The sequence below is a fragment of the Theropithecus gelada genome, chromosome 5, assembly GCF_003255815.1.
Source record: "Theropithecus gelada isolate Dixy chromosome 5, Tgel_1.0, whole genome shotgun sequence".
Lineage (NCBI taxonomy): Eukaryota > Metazoa > Chordata > Mammalia > Primates > Cercopithecidae > Theropithecus > Theropithecus gelada.
This window is the reverse complement of record NC_037672.1, coordinates 147,806,582-147,830,527: the sequence shown is the minus strand read 5'-3', so window position 1 is coordinate 147,830,527 and position 23,946 is coordinate 147,806,582. Positions and strand designations below refer to the sequence as shown.

Below are 23,946 nucleotides of genomic sequence, written 5' to 3'. Positions count from 1 at the left end.
TATATGTTTATTATGGAAGATGTTTATAAACCTAGTCTTGATTTTCAAAGAAATCTATAGAAACACTTTGTAATTAATTCCAGACATTTGGTTAAAAAGTAGAATAGAAATTATTCTGTGGTAGGGTTTTACTGAATTAACTTTTATTCTCCATTATAAGAATGGAATCCTTATCTGGATTACAAAAATGAGAAAAGTAGAGGTTTCTCTTTTAAAAAATCTGTAGTAGGTTTCCTGTAGCAATTTTATGGCATGTAATTCCCCAGAAGGTAGGTCTATCAAGCTGGTTTATTACTAGAAGTATTAAAAAATAATTGGTATAGGCCGGGTGCAGTTGATCAAGCCTATAATCTCAGCACTTTGGGAGGCTGATGTGGGCGGATCACATGCTCAAGAGATCGAGACCATCCTGGCTAACAAGGTGAAACCCTGTCTCTACTAAAAATACAAAAAATTAGCTAGGGAGTGGTGGTGGGCGCCTGTAGTGCCAGCTACTTGGGAGGCTGAGGCAGGAGAATGGCATGATGAACCCGAGAGGTGGAGCTTGCAGTGAGCTGAGATTGTGCCACGGCACTCCAGCCTGGGCAACAGAGCGAGACTCTGTCTCAAAAAAACAAAAAATTGGTATAACATTATCAATATTTCCAGTGTATTTTTAGCCTTAAAAAAATCTGTGTACCTCAAATTATCCTCCATTGTATGATTTATGATTTTAAAGGTAGCTAATTTATTTCTTTTTATTTGTGTAAGATTCTTGTTATGTTTAAAGGCATTTTATAGGCATTACAGAAGAATATTCATTTTTAGTAGCACATTTACCACTATTTACCTCATAATTTTTGTCACATGATTTCTTAGTTTTGTTCCCAGTTAGGATAATTTTCTTCAACTTTTGATATCCAGTGTAAAATGAATAGTATTTATGTTTCAGCACTGAAGGAGGGCATGGATAGTAGCTACTGATATGGAATGGTCTGTTTCTTCTGAAGAAGTATACACCCCCCAAATGCCTGCCGCATCATCTTCCTTCAGTTTTCAAGATGAAGCAAAAGCACCTTCTTATCTTCCCTCCCCTCAAGTAGGCAAACTGTGATTTCCTTCCTTTAGCTTTATCAGTAAACATCATTTATCTTTGGACAGCCATTCAACAAAGACAGTTATGGACTTCGTGAATAGCAGTGATAATGTCATCTTTGTACACAACACAATTCATCTCATCTCTCAAGTGATGGACAATATGGTCATGGCTTGTGGGGGTATACTGCCATTGCTTTCAGCTGCTACATCGGCTACAGTAAGCACTTAATTACTATATAAAATTGGTGTGAAAACATAAGTGTTATGCAACTTTATTGACTAAAACTTAAATGTGGTGGTTACTGTGCATCATAGGTGCTATAAATAAAAAACAATAGGATCTTTTACTTGAGAGGACCTTAGAATCTGTTCTAGTAATGAAAGAACTAGAGAGAATGTTGATTCCCTAAGTATGAGTCAGGTAGTGAAGAATATGGTTCATGGTGTTTCACCTGTATGTTTCTGTTGCTCCTCCTCATCCCCCACCCTTTTTAGATGAAATAATAAGTATAAATCACTCTGTGTTACTAGGTTTCTGAAAGTCTGACTTCTTATACAATTTATAAAATTTAGGACTATATCTGGTAAAATTATTTTTTTTCAGAATATGTATATATATAAATGTCAAACTGTATTCTTTACAGCATGAACTGGAAAATATTGAACCTACTCAAGGCCTTTCAATAGAAGCCTCTGTGACATTTTTGCAGAGGCTAATTAGCCTTGTGGATGTGCTTATATTTGCAAGTTCTCTTGGCTTTACTGAAATTGAAGCTGAAAAAAGTATGTCATCTGGAGGAATTTTGCGGCAGTGTCTCCGACTAGGTGAGCTGTTAAAAACTGTTGGGAGTTTACTAAAAGAAATTTTCAGTAATTCAGAGATGACACTGAAAATTATCCATCTTCTGTTGGTGAGAAGATATGTGTTAGCTAATTTGTCGTATGTTACTTTTTAATGTACTTTTTTTTTTTTTTTTGAGACGGAGTCTTGCTCTGTCACCCAGGCTGGAGTGCAGTGGCCGGATCTCGGCTCACTGCAAGCTCCGCCTCCCGGGTTCACGCCATTCTCCTGCCTCAGCCTCCCGAGTAGCTGGGACTACAGGCACCCGCCACCTCGCCCGGCTAGTTTTTTGTAATTTTTAGTAGAGACGGGGTTTCACCGTGTTAGCCAGGATGGTCTCGATCTCCTGACCTCGTGATCCGCCCGTCTCGGCCTCCCAAAGTGCTGGGATTACAGGCTTGAGCCACCGCGCCCGGCCTTTAATGTACTTTTTAATGTACATAGTAGTAGTTGGTAGGTTGGATGGGGAAGAAGGAGGATGTATTTTGAAAAATTTACTGAGGTGATTTTGGTCAGGAGTTTCTACTCTCCCCTATCCTTTTAATTTTTATTATTTTTTCTTTTTTTTCTCTGGGATGGTGGTTCTGCTTTGTTGCCAAGGCTGGTGTCAAAATCCTGGGCTCAAGTGATCTCGCTTCCTCATCCTTCCTAGTAGCTGGACTTAGAGGTGCTCCCCTATCTCATTTTGCTCTAAAGTAGTGCTTCTGAAATTTTAAGGAAATACATAAACATAAGATGATTAAAAAACACAAGGTGATTCATAAATTTGATGATCTTGTTAAAATGCAGATTAGATTATATAGATCTAGGCTGGGTGTGGTGGCTCACACCTGTAATCCCAGCACTTTGAGGCCAAGGTGGGCAGATCACCTGAGGTCAGGAATTCGAGACCAGCCTGGCCAACATGGCGAAACTCCATCTTTACTACAAATACACAAATTAACCAGGTGTGGTGGTGCACACTTGTAATCCCAGCTACTTGGGAGGCTGAGGCAGCAGAATCGCTTGAATCTGAGAGGTGGAGATTGCAGTGAGCCAAGATCGTGCACTGCAGCCTGGGCAACTTAGCAGGACTCTGTCCCAAAAAGAAAAGGTTATAGAAGTCTAGGGTGAGGCCTGAAATTGACTACCAAGTCCCAGGTGATGTTGATGCTGCTTCTCTTACAAATACACTTGAATAACAACATTAGAAACTAGCATCATTCAAGTACAGCCTTTATTCAAAAAAGCTGTGGTAAATTTGTTAAAGCAGTTAATAAAATCATGAAATCTCACTTCTTCTCTTGGAAACACTTCTTCCCTAGGTAAAAGTAAAAATACATGGAATGACTTTTTAGTGTTAACTGGACTTCTTAGGTGAAACAAAAAGGAAAAAAACAAAAACTTTTTTTGCATAACTTTCCTTCTATATAGTTGTAAATACCGAGATTTTGTTAAATGATTTGATTATTAAATGAAGAGAAAGTGGTGAGGAGAGAAGTCACAAAAAATGGAAGCAAACCATTAGGAACTATGGTCATATGAAGAGATAAAGCACCTATGAAAACATACATGGAAGTGGAAAATCTAGTTAATGATGTATTTTTCGTATTTAGCAAGAATATCTGTTACATAAACTAATGTATAACTGTGTTTTTCACTACAAGTATAATTTTTACTCAAAATGCTATTCAAAGTATTTAATAGTATTTAGTTTTAATGTAAAATTCCAAGTATTTTATATTTAATAATCAATGGTATATCCAGGTATTCTAAATAACTTGGAATAACAATTTATAGATAGTTGTTTTAAAATTTAAGAGACATTCTAATTGTGAGCATAACAAAAGCTATCATTTATTGACTATTGTCATTTGTCATTGTTGATTTTCACAGTGACAATTTTGTCCTTTTTATTCATGAGGAAATTGAAGATAAAAGAAATTGGGAAACTTATCTATAGCTAAAAAGCTCTAATTGGTGAAGGTAGAATTTGAATACTATACTTTTGTCTAACTAGTGCTCCTACTCTATTGTAGTATATACTTCTTTAATCTTTCTATTAGTATTATAATTAAAATATTTAGACTTTATTGCTCCACGTGTGCCGTTTTCCAAGCCTTTTCAATTTCCTAGAAAGAGTACATTTCTAGAAGTAAAAGTACAAGGGTATACTAGCAAAGCTTTACTCAAGAATCATCAGATTCAGAGGCTAGGGAAATACTCTTTGTTCCTAGTTTTTCATAGCCATGGAAAGAATTGAGAGATAATTTAATCTACCCCAGTACAGTCTGTTCTATATATGGAAATGAGACTTAAAAACGACTTGTCCAAGATAATGTAATAGAGTATAGTAAGCAAAGTAACAGTCCAAACGTGTGATATCTTTTTTAAAAAAATTGTATTTCTATAAATTTGTGGGGTACAAGTACAATTTTTTTACATACATGGATTGCTTAGTGGTGAAGTTAGGGCTTTTAGGGTATCCATCACATGAATAATATACGTTGTTCTCTCTCCCTCTCCCTCTCCCTCTTTCTTTCTTTTCTTTCTTTTCTTTTCTTTCTTTCTTCTTTTTTTTTGAGACGGAGCCTTACTCTGTCGCCAGGCTGGAGTGCAGTGGCAAGATCTCAGCTCACTGCAATCTCTGCCTTCTGGGTTCAAGCGAGTCCCCTATCTCAGCCTCTTGAGTAGCTGGGATTACTTCACACCCAGCTAATTCTTTGCATTTTTAGTAGAGATGAAGTTTCACCATGTTGGCCAGGGTGGTCTTGATCTCCTGACCTCGTGATCCACCCACCTCGGCCTCCCAAAGTGCTAGGATTACAGGTGTGAGCCCCGCGCCCAGCCTGAGTCTCCATTTTCAATCATTATACTCTCTACATCCGTGTGTACACACTATTTAGCTCCCACTTATAAGTGAGAACATATAATATTTGTCTTTCTGTGTCTGACTTGTTTCACTTAAGATAATGATCTCCACTTCCATCCATATTGCTGCAAAAGACATGATCTCTTTCTTTTTTGTGGCTGAATAGTGTTTCATTGTGTATATATACCACATTTTCTTTATCTAGTTATCTGTTGATGGACACTGGTGTCCTCATTCCTGTTGTTTCCTGAGTTTGGGGTTAGAAGTTAGGATGGCAGCAATAAGAGTAACTGATTGAAACCAGGAAATGAGGTGTGATTTTTAACTTTGTAGTACAGACCCAAATTTGATTTTATGCAACTTGTGAAAAAGATTGTATGGAAAGTATTTCCTGGGTCTGATAGCAAATTTGACATAGTAAAATATTTCTCGGGTCTGATACCAAAATTGACAAAGTTGTATTCCATATTCTCTCTTCCCTCCACTTGTTCACTCCTTCCTTTCTTTCAACTTTTATTGCTCTCTTTGGGCACCTTTCAGAACACTTTCTTTCTAAAATCTCATGCCTGCTAGCCATGTGATATGCCAGTGATTCTTTGTGAAGTCCTCACTTAAGTTTGCTATTCTGTTCCTAATTTGCTCTCACTCCTTTGCTCAGTTTAAGTACCTTGAGTGCTACAGATTTGGAGGGAATTTAAATGATTACATGGTATCAAGCAATTCATAGTGAAGGGTACATAATGTAATTCATCATTTAAAATCCAAAATTAATTTCTAAGTAATCTAACTGCCTGATTTGTGGGAGCCTTAGGTAATTTTAGACTGTGTATGTAATTCCTTTTCCTGTCTCCTATTTTCTGAGCAGTTTTAATGAAAGCTAGTAAGTGCTGGACCCTATAAAGCTTCTTAGAAAAGCTATATCCTCTATCAGGCTCAGTTAATATGCTGTAATGATGCAATATAAGAAAAACATCAAAGTTTCTGGTTTAACTAATTTACTTTAATGATAGTCGTAGAAGATTGTTACCTAGACTAGTTCATGGTAATGTGCTTTGTTCCCTATTTTCTTCCATTTCTTTCAGTTCTTTTCTTCTCCATCCTTTTCTTAATAAAAGATTGTCCCAGCTAGCTTAGTTGAGATCTAAGAAACAGTAGCCTATTTTTAAGATTCCTGAACTGATTTCCTTTCAGCAAACCCTAAAGGTTTAGACCACTAGGCCATACTGCCTCCCTAAAGCTTAACTGGGCCATAGCATGGAAGCTAACAATATCAGACAGCCAACACTAGGCAATAAAGTCTAGGGACATTTTACGAATAAGCTGAGTGTCATCTGTTTTTAATAAAATCTTATGTAAATCATATCGTGTAGTTGATGTTTTTCACTTCCATAATCTTAAATATTAACTTTTCTTTCCCAATCTTTTCCTTAAAATAAATTACAGTTTGTGCAGTAGCAGTAAGGAATTGCTTGGAGTGTCAACAGCATTCACAACTGAAAACTAGGGGAGATAAAGCCTTGAAAACAATACATAGCCTTATTCCCTTAGGGAAATCTGCAGCGAAGGTAAGTATACAGATTAATTAATTTTCAAAAAGCATACTCCTATTTTACAATTAAGATTTTTATTTGCTCATTTCAACATAAAGTTAAATAAATCTGGCAGAGATTAAAATAGTTACTTTAGGCCTGGACATAACATTCAAATATTTGTGTTTAAATATACAATAAAGACTTGTTTATACTTAATCTTGTCTCCTTTTCCCAGTGTTTACTTTTCTTGTTTCTGTGATGCCTTTTCCTTCAAATATGTCATTTTTTCCTGTATGCCATCTTTCTCCACCTCTCTCCCCAACCCCTCAAAGGAGAAAGAAGCATACACACAAAGTGGGGAAAGGAATGCTATAACTTTGCTTTTCTGGTTCTTGGAATACTGTGTGTGTTTTTAAAGTGTATCTGTGTAATGTGTATATGTGTATATATACACTTTTTTTTTAATCTTAAATAGAGCCCAGTGGACATTGTGACTGGCGGTATATCTCCAGTAAGAGATCTTGACAGGCTTCTACAGGACATGGATATTAATCGACTTAGGGCAGTTGTTTTCAGAGACATAGTAAGTTACAATATTTCTTTCACATACTCTCTTAACTGTTGCATATTTCCTCTTAGGCCTAATATATTGAGATTAAAAATTCTTTGTGATATCAAATAGTGTAGCAGAGATAGAAAGGTCTAGAAGCCAGTTCTTTTGACAATGATTTTAGAAACAATGACAATGATTAGAAAGGATAGTTCATGTAAAGGGAGCTAGTAGATCAGTGTAATGATATTAAAAGGAATAATGCATTATTACATAGTCAGCGGTCTAAGTACTATACATGTATTCATTAAGTCCAACAACTTCTTGAGCTGTACTATTGTAATTTCCATTTTATAGATGAATAATCTGAGGCACATAGAGCTTGAGTAACATCTCTAAGCTAATGTTGATAAACAGTGATAAAAATCAGGATTCAAACCTAGCAGTCTTAATTCTAAAATTGATGCTCTGAATGTAATAAAATGTTCAACTTCTGAGTGGCATGTTATTTTACTGAATATTGGATATTTTTTCCTCAAAGGTATACTAATGTGATAAAAAGGTGCATGATGAAATGTTGCTCTCAGTTTGATGTTTCTGATTTTTTTAAAGATGAAAAACAGTTTTGTTTCAGCTGATTTTGATAGAAAACATTGCTAATTCTTATGTAGAAAATTTAAAGTCATATAGAAAATATAAAGGTGAAAGTAAAAATAATTTGTAATTGCACTCATCAGCATTTGGAATATTATCATTAGTAAATATTTGTTGAACACTTACTTTATGTTTTACATATATATTTCTTATAAACTTTCTAACCTCAATTTTTCTTTTTTCCCTCCCTTTGTTTTTCAATAGTTTGGTTCTCTTTAGTTCTTGACTAGGTTTTTATACACATGTAGAATTTGGAGTATTATCACTACTTAATAGTATTGAATACTTACTGTGTATTAAACATAATACTGGATGCTCTTATCAGGGGTCCCCAACCCCCAGACCACTGATAAGCACCTAGGCTGCACAGCAGGAGGTGAGATGAGCAGAGGGTGAGGAGTGAAGCTGAGCTCCGCCTCCTGTCAGATCAGCAGGAGCATTAGATTCTCATAGGAGCATGATCCCTATTGTGAACTGTGCATGCGACAGATCTTGGTTGTGCGCTCCTTATGAGAATCTAGTTATAAATGTAATGCACTTGAATCATCCTGAAACCATACCCGCTACCCCCACCCCGCCTCTTACCCCCCACAGGTCCATGGAATAATTGTCTTCTATGAAACCAGTCCCTTGTGCCAAAAAGGTTGGGGACCGCTGCTGTATATGTATGTTTAATTCTCACAATAATTCTGTGAGGGAGTTAGCAATATTTAAGTAATGTGCTTAAGACTATACAATTAGTAAGAGGTGAAAGTGAGTTTAGGACTTAGGGAATTTGATTCTTGAAATTTTGATCTTAACTAAAAGGCTATACTACCTTCTTAGATCTCAGTTCTCTAGTAGCTGTTATTATTCCTTTAATTAAGAAGCCATCAACTTTCTTTTCCCCTTGGAATCCTTTGAATGTGGTCAATTTGAGGACCAAATGTTGCTGTTTTCTCCTCTGTTCACTTTTTTCCCATTTGGCAGGTTCTGAGTCTATTGTCCATTAACTTTATATTTCCTAGAATGATCTTTAAAAATCTAGAATAGAATTAGCCACATGTGGTAGCACATGCCTCTAGTCCTAGCTACTTGGGAGGCTGAGTTGGGGAGGATCGCTTGAGCCTAGGAGGTCAAGGTTACTGTGAGCTATGATTGTGTCATTACATTCCAGCCTAGGCGACAGAGCGAGACCCTGTCTCTTAAACAAATAAACAAACTGGAATAGATGATGTTACTATTTTTCTTTCAGAATTCTCTAATAGCATCTTTTAGTGGTTAAATGGAATCCGAACTCTTCACAGTGCCTCTGGATAATTTGGCTCTTGTAAAACCTTCTAACCAGTTATTGTATTACAATATTCTGCAAACAGAATTAGAATATCTCTTTTACTACATGATTACTGAAAGTGATAAATAATTTTAAGTATTTTGTAATTATAAAAGTTATATAATCACCTTATAGGAGTTTTAGAAAAAAAGAAAACACTGTATTTTACATGCTAGAGTTTAGCCTCTTTAGGGAACAAAAGGAACCTTTGATGAAAAAGGAAATGACTGGCTGGGCACGGTGGCTCAGGCCTGTAATCCCAGCACTTTGGGAGGCTGAAGCGGGCGGATGACAAGGTCAGGAGATCGAGACCATCCTGGCTAACACGGTGAAACCCCATCTCTACTAAAAAATACAAAAAACTAGCGGGGCGAGGTGGCAGGCGCCTGTAGTCCCAGCTACTCGGGAGGCTGAGGCAGGAGAATGGCGTAAACCCAGGAGGTGGAGCTTGCAGTGAGCTGAGATCCGGTCACTACACTCTGCCTGGGCAATAGAGCGAGACTCCGTCTCAAAAAAAAAAAAAAAAAAAAAAAAAATTAAAAAATAGAGAGAAAAAAGGAAATGACCTACGATCGAGGACATAAAGAAATTTCTACCTTGAGGTTAAGAGCTAAGGTTTTTAATCACCCTAATCTGAGTTCAGATTTGCTTTTTTACATACTATATGTCCTTAAGTAAGTTGCTTCTCTATGCCTTATCTTGTTCAAGTTTGCTAATAAAAATATATGTGAAATACATAGCACAGTGCCTGGCATACAGTAAATATTCAATAAATGACAGCTACAATGGAAAGAAAATTCATTTCAGGAGTTAGGATTTAAATGTAAAAGATTTATGGGATATTTTTTATTTGAGGCCAAAAATCGGGCATATACTGTAAACTTCATGTGGTAGTTAGTAAACATTGAACATATTAATGGGCTAAATAAGGATTTAGATTGGCATAACTAATTTATAACGGACTAAGAAGTTAAGGACAAGTAAATTATTTGTCTGCATTTTGAATATTAATGTCATTAGCAGCAGTTATTAGATGGCAGAATTGTGTGGCAGAAGAACATGGCTATGTCTAGAGAAAAGGGGTGGTTTATAAAAAGACAAATGGACCTTTATTTTTTCCAACAGACTAAGAAGTCATTACACATGAACCTGCAAAATACCATATATTTTGTCAGATCATGAACTGCAAATATGTTGAAGAATTGCATCAAGTGGATATGTTCAAATCAAGCCTATCTTCTGTTTCTCTGAAATTGATTATATCCAAATTTTTTGACATTAAGTATTAACTATTAGTCTCATTTTTACCATTAGTTTCCATTTACAGACATGCCTCATTTTATTGTGCTTTGCTATTGCACATTGCTGATTACTGGATTTTTTACAAATTGATGCTTTTTGGCAACCCTGTGTCGAGCTAGTCTATCTGTGCTATTTATCCAACAGCATGTGCTTACTTTATGTCTTTATGTCATATATTGGTAATTCTTACAATATTTCAAACCTTTTCATTATTATTATTTATCTGTTATGGTGATCTGTCATCAGTGATCTTTGGTGGTACTATTGCAATTGTCTTGGGGCAATTGTCTTGGGGCACCACAAACCACACCCATTTAAGACAGTGAACTTAATAAATGTCTGACTGTGCTACGAACTGGCCATTCCCATCTCTTCCCTTCTCCCTGTCTCTCTATTCCCTGAAACACAGCAATATTGCAATGAGGTCAATTAATATCCCTACAATGGCCTCTAAGGGTTCAAGAGAAAGGAAAAGTTGCATGTCTCTCACTTTAAATAAAAAGCTAGAAATGATTATGCTTAGTGAAGATGATATATCAAAAGCTGATACAGGCCAAAAGCTGGGCTTCTTGTACCAAACATTTAGCCAAGTTGTGAATGCAAATGCAAAGTTCTTAAAGGAAATTAAAAGTAAACGATTATTCCAGTGAGCAAATGACTGATAAGAAGTAAAACAGCTTTATACTGTTGAGTTGAACGAAGGTTTAGTGGTCTGTATAAAAGATCAAACCAGCCACGCTATTTGCTTAGGCCAAAGCCTATTTCAGACAAGGCTCTAACTCTCTTCAATTCTGTAAAGGCCGAGAGAAGTGAGGAAGCTGCAGAAGAAAAGTGAAGCTAGTTTAAGGAAAGTTTAAGGAAAGAAGCTGTCTCCATAACAGAAAAGTACAAGGTGAAGCACTAAGTTCAGAAGAGCTAGCTAAGAAACTGATGAAGGTAGCTACTAAGCAACAGATTTTCAACGTGGACAAAACACCTTTTATTGGAAGAAGATACCATCCTACAACGTTCCTAGCTACCAGGAAGTCAAGCCTGGCTTCAGTGTTACCAGGGACAGGCTGATTCTCTTGTTAGGGACTAATACAGCTGGTGACTTGAAGTTAAAGCCAATGCACATTTATCATTCTGAAAATCCTGGGACCCTTAAGAATTATGCTAAATCTACTCTGCCTGCACGCTGTAAATGGAATGGCAAAGCCTGGGTAATAGTGCATTTGTTTACGGCATGGCTTACTGAATGTTGTAAGCCCACTATTGAGACCTGTTTGAAGAAAAGAGTCTTTTCAAATTATTACTGCTCATTGATAATAAACCTGGTCACCCAAGAGATCTGATCAGATATACAAGGAGATTCATGTTATTTTCTTGCTTGTTAGTGAAATATTCATTTTGCAGTTCATGGATTAAGAGTCATTTTGACTTACTATTTAAGAAATACTTCGTCTTATTATTTAAGACATAAATTTTATTAGACTGTAGCTGCTATAGATAGTAATTCCTTTGATGGATCTGGGCAAAGTAAATGGAAAATCTTCTGGAATTGATCCACTATTATAGATACCATGAAGAACCCACGTGATTCACGGGAAGAAATCCATGTATCAGTGTTAACAGGAGTTTGGAAGAAACTGATTCCAATTCTCATGGATGACTTTGAGGAGTTCATGATTTCCATGGAGGAAGTCACTGCTGATGTGGTGGAAATAGCAAGAGAATCAGAAAGAGAAGCAGAGCCTAAACATGTGATTGAATTGCTACAATCTCATGATAATACTCCAACAAATGAAGACTTGCTTCCTACGGATAAGCAAAGAAAGTGGTTTCCTGCAATGGAATCCACTCATGATGAAGATACTGTGAACATTGTTGAAATGATAACAAAGGATTTAGAATATACCTAAATGTGTTTGATAAAGCATTGGTAGGGTTCAATCCTGTGAGTAAAATGATATCAAACAGCATTGCTTGCTACAGAAAAATCTTTTGTGAAAAAAAGATTCAGTTACTGTGGCAACTAGATGAAGAGGTCAGTGATATACAGATATATAGGTGACCTGTAGAGCTAGAATGGAGCCTAGGCCCTTCAAGAGGTCAGTCTAATTTGTCTACTTTCTCATACTTTATTTTTAATCCGGATACATAATTGTTTGTACTGTTTAAAATACTCTCAAGAATTCCTTTGTGGTCAGGTGTGGGAGCTCACACCTATAATCCCAGTGCTTTGGGAGGCCAAGTCAGGAGAATTGCTTGAGGCCAGGAGTTCGAGACCAGCCTGAGCTACATAACGAGAACCTGTCTCTTCAAGAAATTAAAAAACAAAAATTAACTGTGTGTGGTGGTGTATTCCTGTAGTCCTAGCTACTTGAGAGGCTGAGGCGAGAAGATCTCTTGAGCACAGGAGTTCAGGGGTACAGTGAGCTATGATTGTGCCATTGTACTGCAACCTGTGCGATGGAGTAGGACCCTGTCTCAAACAAGAAAAGAAGGAATTCCTTTGGCATCATATTCTGTATCTAATAGCTTCTTTTTTTTTCCTCCTGCATGTTTATTTTTTAGCACTTTTATTGTGATATTTTATATATTTTAGCTTTTATGATTATAGATAAAAATAACCAGTTATCCTCATATCGTTATGTATGTATGTACGTATATATGTATGTATGTATGTATATATTCAGATGGAGTCTTACTCTGTCACCAAGACTGGAGTGCAGTGATGCGATCTCGGCTCGCTGCAACCTCTGCCTCCTGGGTTCAAACCATTCTCCCACCTCAGGCTCCTGAATAGCTGGGATTACAGGCATGTGCCACCACACCTGGCTAATTTTTATATTTTTAGTAGAGATGGGGTTTCACTATATTGGCCAGGCTGATCTCAAACTCCTGATCTCAAGTGATCTGCCTGGTTTGGCCCCCCCAAAGTACTGGGATTACAGGTATGAGCCACTGCATCTGACCTGTTTTCATAGAGTTATAATGACTATTTGTTTGATTAACATTATAATGTGTATTAGGACATATGTCTTTAGATTGAATAATTTTTAAAAATGAGCTAGCTTCTCTCCATATTTTGCAAGTATAAAACCTCTCATTTAAAGACATTTCTCTAAGAGTCTTTGCCTAATGTTTACTCAATAAGTTTGTTAATAAATTTATTATTTATATAGGTATGTATTTTCTGTGTATACTGAAAGATTTGTGAACCTGTTTTGTATTTAAACGTTGTGATGTAAAATGTAATTATATTATTTTGTGGTTACATAATCAACTTCTTTAATTTTTTTTTCCCAGGAGGATAGCAAACAAGCTCAATTTTTAGCCTTGGCAGTAGTATACTTTATCTCTGTTCTTATGGTCTCCAAGTACAGAGACATTTTGGAACCCCAAAATGAAAGGCATAGCCAGTCATTTACGGAAACTGGTAGTGAAAATGGGAATGTATCACTCTCTGGTAAGTTTGCATTTTCTATTCCTTTGTATCAAATTTCAAATAAATGTTACTTACTTTTGATGGTTAAAATATTGATACTGGAATTTAAATTCATTTATGTGTAAATTAAGTGAGAGCATACATACATTTTTATTATTAACTAAATATTTTGGCTTAAATATTGTGTAATTAATTGCAACTGGGATTTTTTTTTTGTTCTTTAAATGAACCATCTAATTAAAGGTAAGTCAGAAAATGGTATCTTATACAAATAAAGAGTGGAAAAATTTTATTGACTTAATTTGCTGTGAAGAATCACTAACTCATATTCTCTTACAAGAGACAGACTTGTTAACAAGTAACTGCAATAACTGGAGTTTTAAAAGTAGCTGCCAGTTATAAAAGTATAGTTAGTAAAGTAGCTGTTGCAGTTATAGAAGTAGCTGCCACCCAAAGGAGGCAATTTATTATTCACTCGACATTCATTCAATATCTACTGGATACTTGGGTATATATTCATGACTAAAACAAAACAAAAAAAAATATGTCCTTACGGAGCTTACATTCTAATGGGAGGAGATAAAAAATATGTACATGTTATAAGTAAATTGTATAGTATTTTAGAAGGTGGTAAAAGTGCTTTAAAAAAAAAAGAGAGAAAATAATAAGCAGGGTAAAAATATAAGGAATGACCAGGAGTTATTGGGTATGGATTTTTCTCTGAGGGAAATGAGAGCTCATTGGAGGGTTTTGAGTACAGGAGTTATAGTTTATGTTTTTAAAAGTACCTCTGGGCTGGGCGTGGTGGCTCACACCAGTAATCCCAGCACTTTGGGAAGCTGAGGCAACTGGATCACGTGAGGTCAGGAGTTGGAGATTAGCCTGGCCAACATGGTAAAACCCTATCTCTACTAAAAATACAAAAAATTAGCCGGGCGTGGTGGTGGGTGCCTGTAATCTCAGCTACTTAGGAGGCTGAGGCAGGAGAATCGCTTGAACCCTTGAACCTGGGAGGCAGAGGTTGCAGTGAGCAGAGATCCCACCACAGCACTCCAGCCTGGGTGACAGAGTGAGACTCCATTTCCAAAAAAAAAAAAAAAAAAGTAACTCTATATCCTGTGTAGAGAATATAGAGGGCAAGGATAATCAGTGTCAGATACTGCTGTTTACTACCTTACCCTGCAGCTTAGTGGCTTAAGACCACAACCATTTTAATCTTTCTTACATGATTCCTTGAGTTATATTTGGATAGAGCACAGTGGGCATGGTTTATCCCTGTTTCAGATGTTGTTTGCTGGGTCTGGAAAATCTAAGATGACTTTTCTAATAGTGTATGTAGTGCCTCAGGTGGGATGGCTCCAAGAACTGAGACTGACTGACTAAAACAGCTGAGCTGGGATTATATGTCTATAGCCTTGATACTTGTTCTCAAATGAATTCCTCGTTTCCTTCATTAGTTTGGAGAGCATCTCTGTCTCCATATCATCTCTCTACATGTTCTTTCCAGCAAGGTAGATCAGAAATAAGCCACACTTCTTACAGAGATGTTCAGAGATTCTGGGAGCAAGAGCTACCAGACCTTCTTAAAATGCGGGCCAAGCACTGGCCCACTGCTGCTTTTGCCAGATCCTGTTGGTTATTGTCAGTCAAGCCTAGTCTAGATTCAAGGGCTTATCAAGGGATGAGTACCAGGAGACATGGGGCAGTAGGATTATTGAAACAACCCTCCTCCACAACCAGTTAGGAGGATATTGCAGTAATCAGTAATCCAGGCAAGAGGTTATGGTGGGATGGATTAGGTTGGCAACTAGAGATGGTGAGAGGCAGTCAGATTCTGGATATGTCTTAGTGGTAGAAAAAACAGAATTTTAAAACATTAGGTTTGCGTTTTGTGAATGAAAAAGGTAGTCAAAAATGATTACAAGGTACAGTGGAGTAGATTAAAGGTGAAAGAGATTTTCAGGGAAAGATAAAAAGAGAAGAAATTCAGTTTTCAGCATGTTGAGTTTGAGATGTTTTTTAGACATGTAAGATAAGTTGTAGGGCAGCAGTTGTATTTAACAGTTTGACTTTTTTGGTGGGGGGTATAGTGGTATTTAAAACTTGGAGAATGAATGATATCACGAAGGGACCAAATGTAGATAGAGAACATAAGAGGAACAAGGACTGAGCCTTGTGTCCCTCCAGCTTAAGAAATCAGGGAGAAAAAGAGGTGAGAGATGTTAAAAAGGAACAATCAGTGAGGTAGTACAAGGAGAACAAAAAGAGAATGGTGTCCTGCAAGCTGAGGAAAGGAAGCATTGTCTAGTTGGAGGGAATAATTAGCTGCTGCTGTTATGTGAAGTTCTGTTAGGACTGAAAACTGACCATTGGAGTTAGCAAGATGCAGATTTTTTGGTGACCTTGATAAGACCATTTTTGCAAGAATGGGTTGAAACCCTGATTAAAGGGAGTGAGAATTAAACAGAGAGAAAAGGAGGCATTCCTCGTTGAACTGGATTTTAAGGATCATTGAATTATTTATGCTTGTAGAAGAGGTAACAAGTTTTCCAGCTGCAGTAACCATGTTTGAGGTAGAGCTTTTTATTTTATCGTAAAGATTGTGGACTTGGGCCAGGCATGGTGGTGCATGCCTGTAATCCTAGCACTTTGGGAGGCCTAGGCTGGTAGATTGCTTGAGCTCAGGAGTTCGAGACTAGCCTGGGCAACATGGTGAAACCTCATCTCTACAAAAAAATAGAAAAATTAGCCAGATGTGTGGCACACACCTGTGGTCTCAGCTACTTGAGAGGCTTAGGTGGGAGGATAGCCTAGGATGTCAAGGCTGCAGTGAGCCTAGATCACAGCACTGTACTCCAGCCTGGGCAACAGACACACACACACACACACACACACACACACACACACACACACACAGATTGTAGACTTTTTCTTATAGGCCAATGACTTTCGACCTTGTATTGCTACCCATTACTTTAGGTAATTTTTGCAAGTATTTATTTATTTTATTATACCATGTCTCTTGATAATAGGTGTATCCACTCAGTACATTTTATAGAATATATAATTAGTTTTTGCTCTTTTAGAACATGATGTATTTCATAATTCAAAACAGTAGATAGCTATTAAGATTGAATATACCTTTTAAAAATTGGTTCTAAATTTTTGTTTATTTTTTCTGTTTCTGGGTGTGATATAGAAATCACACCAGCAGCATTCAGCACTTTAACTACGGCATCAGTGGAAGAATCTGAAAGCACATCATCTGCTCGAAGGAGGGACTCAGGCATTGGGGAAGAAACAGCCACTGGTTTAGGAAGCCATGTGGAAGTAACTCCTCACACAGCACCTCCTGGAGTCAGTGCAGGCCCAGATGCAATCAGCGAGGTGCTATCTACTCTTTCTTTAGAAGTCAATAAGTCTCCGGAAACCAAAAATGACAGAGGAAATGAGTTGGACACTAAGGCTACGCCGTCAGTTTCGGTTTCAAAAAATGTCAATGTGAAAGACATTCTCCGAAGCTTGGTTAACATACCAGCAGATGGAGTCACAGTGGATCCTGCCCTTCTGCCACCAGCCTGCCTTGGAGCCCTTGGTGATCTGTCTGTGGAACAACCTGTGCAGTTCAGATCTTTTGACAGGTACTGAAAATAGGTTTTCATTTTGGTATGTTTCTACATCTGACCCTTGAACAACATGGAGATTAGGGATGCTGACCCCCTGTGTAGCCAAAAATCTGCATATAACTTTCTACTCCCTCAGAACTTAACTTCCAATAGCTTATGTTGATCAGAAACTTTACTGATAACATAAAGTTGATTCACACATATTTTGATTATTATATGTATTATATACTGTACTCTTACAGTAAAGTAAGCTAGAAAAAAAGAACATGTTATTAAGAAAATCTTAAGAAAGGCCAGGTGCAGTGGCTCACATCTGTAATCCCAGCATTTTGGGAGGCTGAGGTGGGTGGATCACCTGAGGTCAGGAGTTCGAGACCAGCCTGACCAACATGGTGAAACCCGGTCTCTACTGAAAATACAAAAATTAACTGGGCATGGTGGCATGTGCCTGTAATCCAGGCTACTCCGGAGGCTGAGGTAGGAGAATCGCTTGAACCTGGGAGGGGCGGAGGTTGCAATGAGCTGAGATCGCACCATTGCATTCTCACCTGGGCAACAAGAGCGAAACTCTGTCTAAAAAGAAAAAAATCATAAGAAGAAATATGTTACTGTTCATCAGGGGAAGCAAATCATCATAAAGATCTTCATCTTTCTTGTCTTCATGTTGAGTATGCTGAGGAGGAGGAAGAGAAGAGGTTGATTTTAGTATCTCAGAGGCAGCTGAGGTAGCAGAGGTGGAGAAAGTAAAAGGGAAAGCAGAACAGGCAGACACACTTGGTGTAAATTTACAGAAATGCATTGTAATTTCTTTCTGACCTTTTTGCTTTTTTATTTGTCTAAACATGTTTCTATGTGGTACAAACCCTTCTTTCACCATTTGCTTTAGTTTCAGTGCCTGTGTCATAGAAGGGTCCATGTCATAAAAGAAGTTAAAAGCAGTCTTGAATCATTAGAACCCTTCTGCCAGATTGTCTAATGTCAGTTCATTTTCTGGTACTGCTTCTTCTATGTCTTCCTCATCTGATAGTGGTTTGGATATTCTTGTTTCCATCAAGTTGTTTTCCCTCTGTTGATCCCTCTGTTGTTGTGGTATCTGTTAGTTCTTCAATTTCTCCAAGATTCATATCTTGAAACCCCTCACCCCTCACCTTTTTGTCATATCTACAATCTCTCATGATTTCCTTCATTAGTTCTGTCAGAAATCCTGTGAAGTCATGCACAACACCTAGACACAGTCTTCTCTAGGAAGAATTTATTGTTTCAAACTTGATGGTTTCCACAGCTTTTTCTATAACAATGATCTTAAATGGTATAATCCTTCTAGACTTTTATGATGTTCTGTCAGGTTCTCTTCCATAGTGTTGACAGTTGTTTCCTAAGAATACCATGTGTAATGAACCATAAAGGTCCTTGTGACCTCCTGTTCTAGAGGTGGAATTAGAGAAATTGTGTTTGAGGGCAGTTAGACCACTTCAACACCCTCAGTGTTGAACTCATGAAGTTCTGGGTGGTCAGCGGCATTGTCCAATAGCAAAAGAACTTTAAAAGTTAATCTTTTACTGATAAGGTGATAAGGTACTTCCTGACTTTAAGGACAAAGTTTCAATGGAACCAATCCAGAAAAAGGGTTCTCGTTGGCCAGGCCTTCTTGTACAACCAACAGAGTTGCAGCTGGTGTTTGTGTTTTCCTTTCATGGCTCAGGGGTTAGCAGCTTTATATTAATAGATAAGGGCAATCGTGATCATAAACCCAACTGCATTTGCACAAAACAGTAGAGTTAGCCTGTCTCTTCCTGCCATAAATCCTAGTGCTCACTTCTCTTCCTTGCTAATAAGTATCCTTTGTGGCTTCCCCCACCTACCCCAAATAAGTTACTTTTGTCTGCATTAAAAACCTGATCAGGCTGATCCTTTCTCCTCAATGTTTTTCTTAATGATGTCTAGGAACTCAGCTGCTGCCTCTTGGTTGGCAGAAGCTGCTTCTCCTGTTATCTCGATCATCCTTGCTGGCATTAAATTTAGCTTTAGATTCTTCTTTAAGTTGACATATAATGACTTCAGTTTTTCTCAAATCATGTTAGAGTCTATAGGTATGCCTTTCTTATAGCAATCCTGCATCCGCATAAAAGCTGCATTTTCAGTGCAAGATAAAGATATTTCACAAAAAATGCATTTTTTTTTTCCCGCCTCCTGGTGTCACTGCAGTAACAACTTTGCCAACTTCCTTTTCTTTTGTTACAGTGGTCCTTATGCTGGATTAATTTCTTTGGAAATGGCAGGCAACCACAGCTGCAGACCTCAATCTACAGTACATATCAAGCAATTCAACTTTTTCTTATAATGTCATGACTTTTCCCTGCTCCTTGGGAGCATGTCCAGTATTGCTAGTGGCACTTTGTATGGGTCCCATTATGTTATTAAAGGTTTATAGTATTGCACTAAACATGATGAAAAATATGTGAGAACTCGGAGAGATCCCTTTTGCTGTGATACACAGTTTACTGGAGAGGTGAACTTCCCAGTACTTTGGGAGGCTGAGGCGTGTGGATCATTTGAGGTCAGCATTTCCAGACTAGCCCGGCCAACATGGTGAAACCCCGTCTCTACTAAAAATACAAAAAGATTATCCAGGCATGGTGGCGGGTACCTGTAATCCCAGGTATAAAATGGGAGGCTGAGGCAGGAGAATCGCTTGAACCTGGGAGGCGGAGGTTGCAGTGAGCTAAAATCGTGCCGTTGCACTCCAGTCTGGGCAACAAGAACAAAACTCCTCACCCCGTCCCCAAAAGAAAAGAGAGGAACTGTGTTCTCTGAGATGACTAGCATCACACAGCATTTTAAGTGATGCTCACAATACTGGAGCTCAATGCAATTGTGGCAGGAAGTAGCTATGAAGTTATTATAGTAGTACAGTATGGATTAATGTTAATTTTATACAGTTATGCTTTAATAATTGACATTTACATTGTTTACATTTCTTTTAACTGCAGATGATACCATATAATATTTCTAAGTGTTTGTGTGTGTAAGTTTTGATATATTTTAACTTATTTTCATAACCTCTGAGATTTTTCATTTTATGAATTTCTTTTTTTCTTTTTGTCTGGATGCAGTGGCTCACACCTGTAATTCCAGCATTTTGTGGGGCTGAGGTGGGAAGATTGCTTGAGTCCAGGAATTTGAGACTAGCCCGGGCAACATGGTGAGATTTTAAAATAAAAAGATTAGCTGGGCATGGTGATGTGTGCCTGTAGTTTCAGCTACTCAGGAGGCTGAGGTGGGAGGATCACTGGAGCCCAAGGAGTTTGACACTACAGTGAGCTGTGTTCATGCCACTGCACTCCAGACTGGGTGACAGAGTAAGACCCTGTCTAAAAAAAACTTTTTTAAAATTGATGCATAATGAGTGGAATTTATTCTGGGGATGCAAGAATGTCTGAACATACACAAATTGATCAATGTGAAACATCATATCAATAGGATGGAAGACAAAAGCCATATGATCATTTCAATTACTGCTGAAAAGCATTTGATAACATTCACTATTTCTTCATGATAAAAACCCTCAAAAAACTGCATATAGAGGGAACATACCTCAACACAATAAAAAGCCGTAAACAACAGATCCACAGCTAGTATCATTTGGAACAGAGAAAAACTTAAAGCCTTTTCTCTAAGATCTGGAATGAAACAAGGATGCCCACTTTCATTACTGTTATTCAACATAGTACTGGAGGTCCTAGGTAAAGCAATCAGAAGAGAAAGAAAGGGCATTTAAATTGGAAATGAAGAAGTCAGTTGTTTGCAGATGATATGATCTTATATTTAGAAAAACCTAGAGTCCGTAAAAAAGTATTATAACTGATAAATTCAGTACAGTTGCATGACAAAAATCAGTATCATTTGTATATGCTAACAGTGAACAATCTGAAAAAGAGATCAAGAAAGCAATCCAATTTACAATAGCTATAAGTAAAATACCTAGGAATAAACAGCCAAAGAAGTGAAAGATCCCTCAATGACAGCTATAAAACATTGATGCAAGAAACTAAAAAGGACCCCCAAAATGAAAGATATTTCATGTTCATGGATTGGAAGAATTAGTAGTGTTAAAATGTCATGCTACCCAAAGCGATCTACAGATTCAATGCAATCTATATAAAAATACCAATTACATTCTTCACAGAAATAGAAAAAATATTACTAGAAACTATATGGAACCACAGAGACTCAGAATAGCCAAAGCCATCCTGAGCAAAGAGAACAAAATTTCAAATTATACTACAGAGCCATGGTAACCAAAACAGCATGATACTCTCATAAAAACAGATACATAGACCAATGGAACAGAATAGAGAACTCAAATAAATCCACACATCTACAAGTGAACTCATTTTTGACAAAGTTGCCAAGAACATGCAATGGGGAAAGGACAGTCTTCTCAGTGGTACTGAGTAAATTGTATGTCCATATGCAGAAGAATGAATACCTTTATCTCTTGCTACATACAAAAATCAGTTCAAAATGGATTAAAGATTTAAATCTATGACCTGAAACTATGAAGCTACTGAAAGAAATCATTGGAAAAACTCTTCAGGACATTAATCTGGGGAGATTTCTTGAGTAATACCCCAAAAGCACAGGCAGTGAAAGCAAACATGGACAGATGAGATCACATCAAGCTACAGAACTTATGCATAGCAGAGAAAACAATCAACAAATTGAAGAGACAACCCACAGACTGGGGATTATATAATAACCTTATATATTCTGGTTAACTGACAAGGGTTTTAATAACCAGAATATATAAGGGACTCAACCAACTCTATAGGAAGAGATGTATTAATAATAATTTAAAAATATTACTAAATTTTAAATGATTTATCATTTAATGTTTAAATGATAACTTTAAAATTTATTACTAAATTTTAAAATAAATGATAACTTAAAAAATTTAATTAAAATGATAAATGATAACTTTAAAATGATAACTATTGGGCTAAAGATCTCAATAGACATTTCTCAAAGAAGACATACAAATGTCAAACGATTTTATGACAAGGTGCTCAATCAACATCATTGATCAGAGAAATGCAAATCAAAGCAATGAGATATCATCTCACTCCAGTTAAAATCGCTTATATCCAAAAGATAAGCAGTAACAAATGTTGGCAAGGATGTGGAGATAAGGGAACCTTCATATACTGTTGGTGAGAGTATGAATTACTATGACCACTATGGGAAACAGTTTGGAGGTTCCCGAGACAACTAAAAATAGAACTAGTATGTGTTTCAGCAATTTCACTGCTAGGTATATACCCCAAAGCAAGGAACTCCATTTATTGAAGAGATATCTGCACTCCCATGTTTATTGCAGCACCGTTCAAAATAGCCATGATTTGGAAGCAACTAAGTATCTATGAACAGATGAATGGATAAAGAAAATATGGTGTATATATACAGAATGGAATACTATTCAGTCATAAAAAATAATGAGGTCTTGTCATTTGCAACATGAATGGAAGTAGAGAACATCATTATATTAAGTGAAATAAGCCAGGCACAGAAAGACAAACTTCACATATTCTCATTCATTTTTGGGAGCTAAAAATTAAAACAGTTGAACTCCTGGAAATAGAGGGTAGAATGAGGGTTACCAAAGGCTAGAAAGGGTACTGTAGACTAGGAGGGAAGTCGACATGGTTAATGGGTACAAAAATATAGTTAGATAGAATCAATAATATCTATTTTTTTTTTTTGAGACAGAGTCTCGCTTAGTCGCCCAGACTGGAGTGCAGTGGCGTGATCTCGGCTCACTGCAAGCTCCGCCTCCCGGGTTCACGCCATTCTCCTGCCTCAGCCTCCCGAGTAGCTGGGACTACAGGCGCCCGCCGCCTCGCCCGGCTAATTTTTTGCATTTTTAGTAGAGACGGGGTTTCACCGTGTTAGCCAGGATGGTCTTGATCTCCTGACCTCGTGATCCGCCCGCCTCGGCCTCCCAAAGTGCTGGGATTACAGGCGTGAGCCACCGCGCCCAGCCATATCTATTTTTTTTTTTTTAGCACAACAGGGTGATTACAGTCAATGATAATTTATTATTCAGTTAAAAAATAACTAAAAGAGTATAATTGGAATGCTTGTAGCACAAAGAAATAACTGCTTGAGGTGATGGATACCCCATTTACTGTGATATGATTATGATTGCATGCCTGTATCAAAATATTAAATGTGCCCCATAAATATATACACCTACTATGTACTCATGAGATTAAAAAGAAATGAGTGATATAATTTCCCTCAATTAAATTAGCAGAGATTTTTTAAAAAAATCACAGCTGTTATTTATGAGGATATGAAGATACTTTTTTTTTTTTTTGCTGTTGAGAGTGCATATTGCTACAGTTTATTGGAGGTAAATTGGCATGTTAATTAAAAATTAAAATATATAAACTTACTTCCACTGTGGAAGTTCATACAGAAGTAATAACCAAGTATAAAATGTTTTCTGCAGGTGGAATTGCCTATTTTAGTCTGTGAAGTTCTATCCTAAATGCATTTAGAATGGATAGATAACTATCTTTATTCCTTCTTTAAAGATGTAGAAACTCAGTCACAGAGAAGTTAAGTAATAGCTTATGGCCTTATTACTATTAAATGGTGACACTAAAAGACCTGTCTCTTTTGAATGATTTACCTTGCTGCATTTAATAGCAAAATTGTTTTATAATAGTGGAAAGTTGGTTTTTATAGCTGCCAATCTATAAATGATTG

General features: G+C 37.1%; 1 protein-coding gene across 2 annotated transcripts in view; it reads left to right on the top strand.

The window, feature by feature from the left end:
* The window catches only part of LRBA (LPS responsive beige-like anchor protein), a 756,763-nt gene that overhangs the window by 161,798 nt on the left and 571,019 nt on the right, over nucleotides 1–23,946 (top strand). For both annotated transcript variants that reach the window (XM_025385122.1, XM_025385123.1), the window contains 6 exons: nucleotides 1,141–1,294; nucleotides 1,722–1,902; nucleotides 6,213–6,334; nucleotides 6,777–6,884; nucleotides 13,411–13,570; nucleotides 16,749–17,190. In XM_025385122.1, the coding sequence (XP_025240907.1) occupies nucleotides 1,141–1,294; nucleotides 1,722–1,902; nucleotides 6,213–6,334; nucleotides 6,777–6,884; nucleotides 13,411–13,570; nucleotides 16,749–17,190 (1,167 nt within the window). The remainder of the gene's footprint in view (nucleotides 1–1,140; nucleotides 1,295–1,721; nucleotides 1,903–6,212; nucleotides 6,335–6,776; nucleotides 6,885–13,410; nucleotides 13,571–16,748; nucleotides 17,191–23,946) is intronic.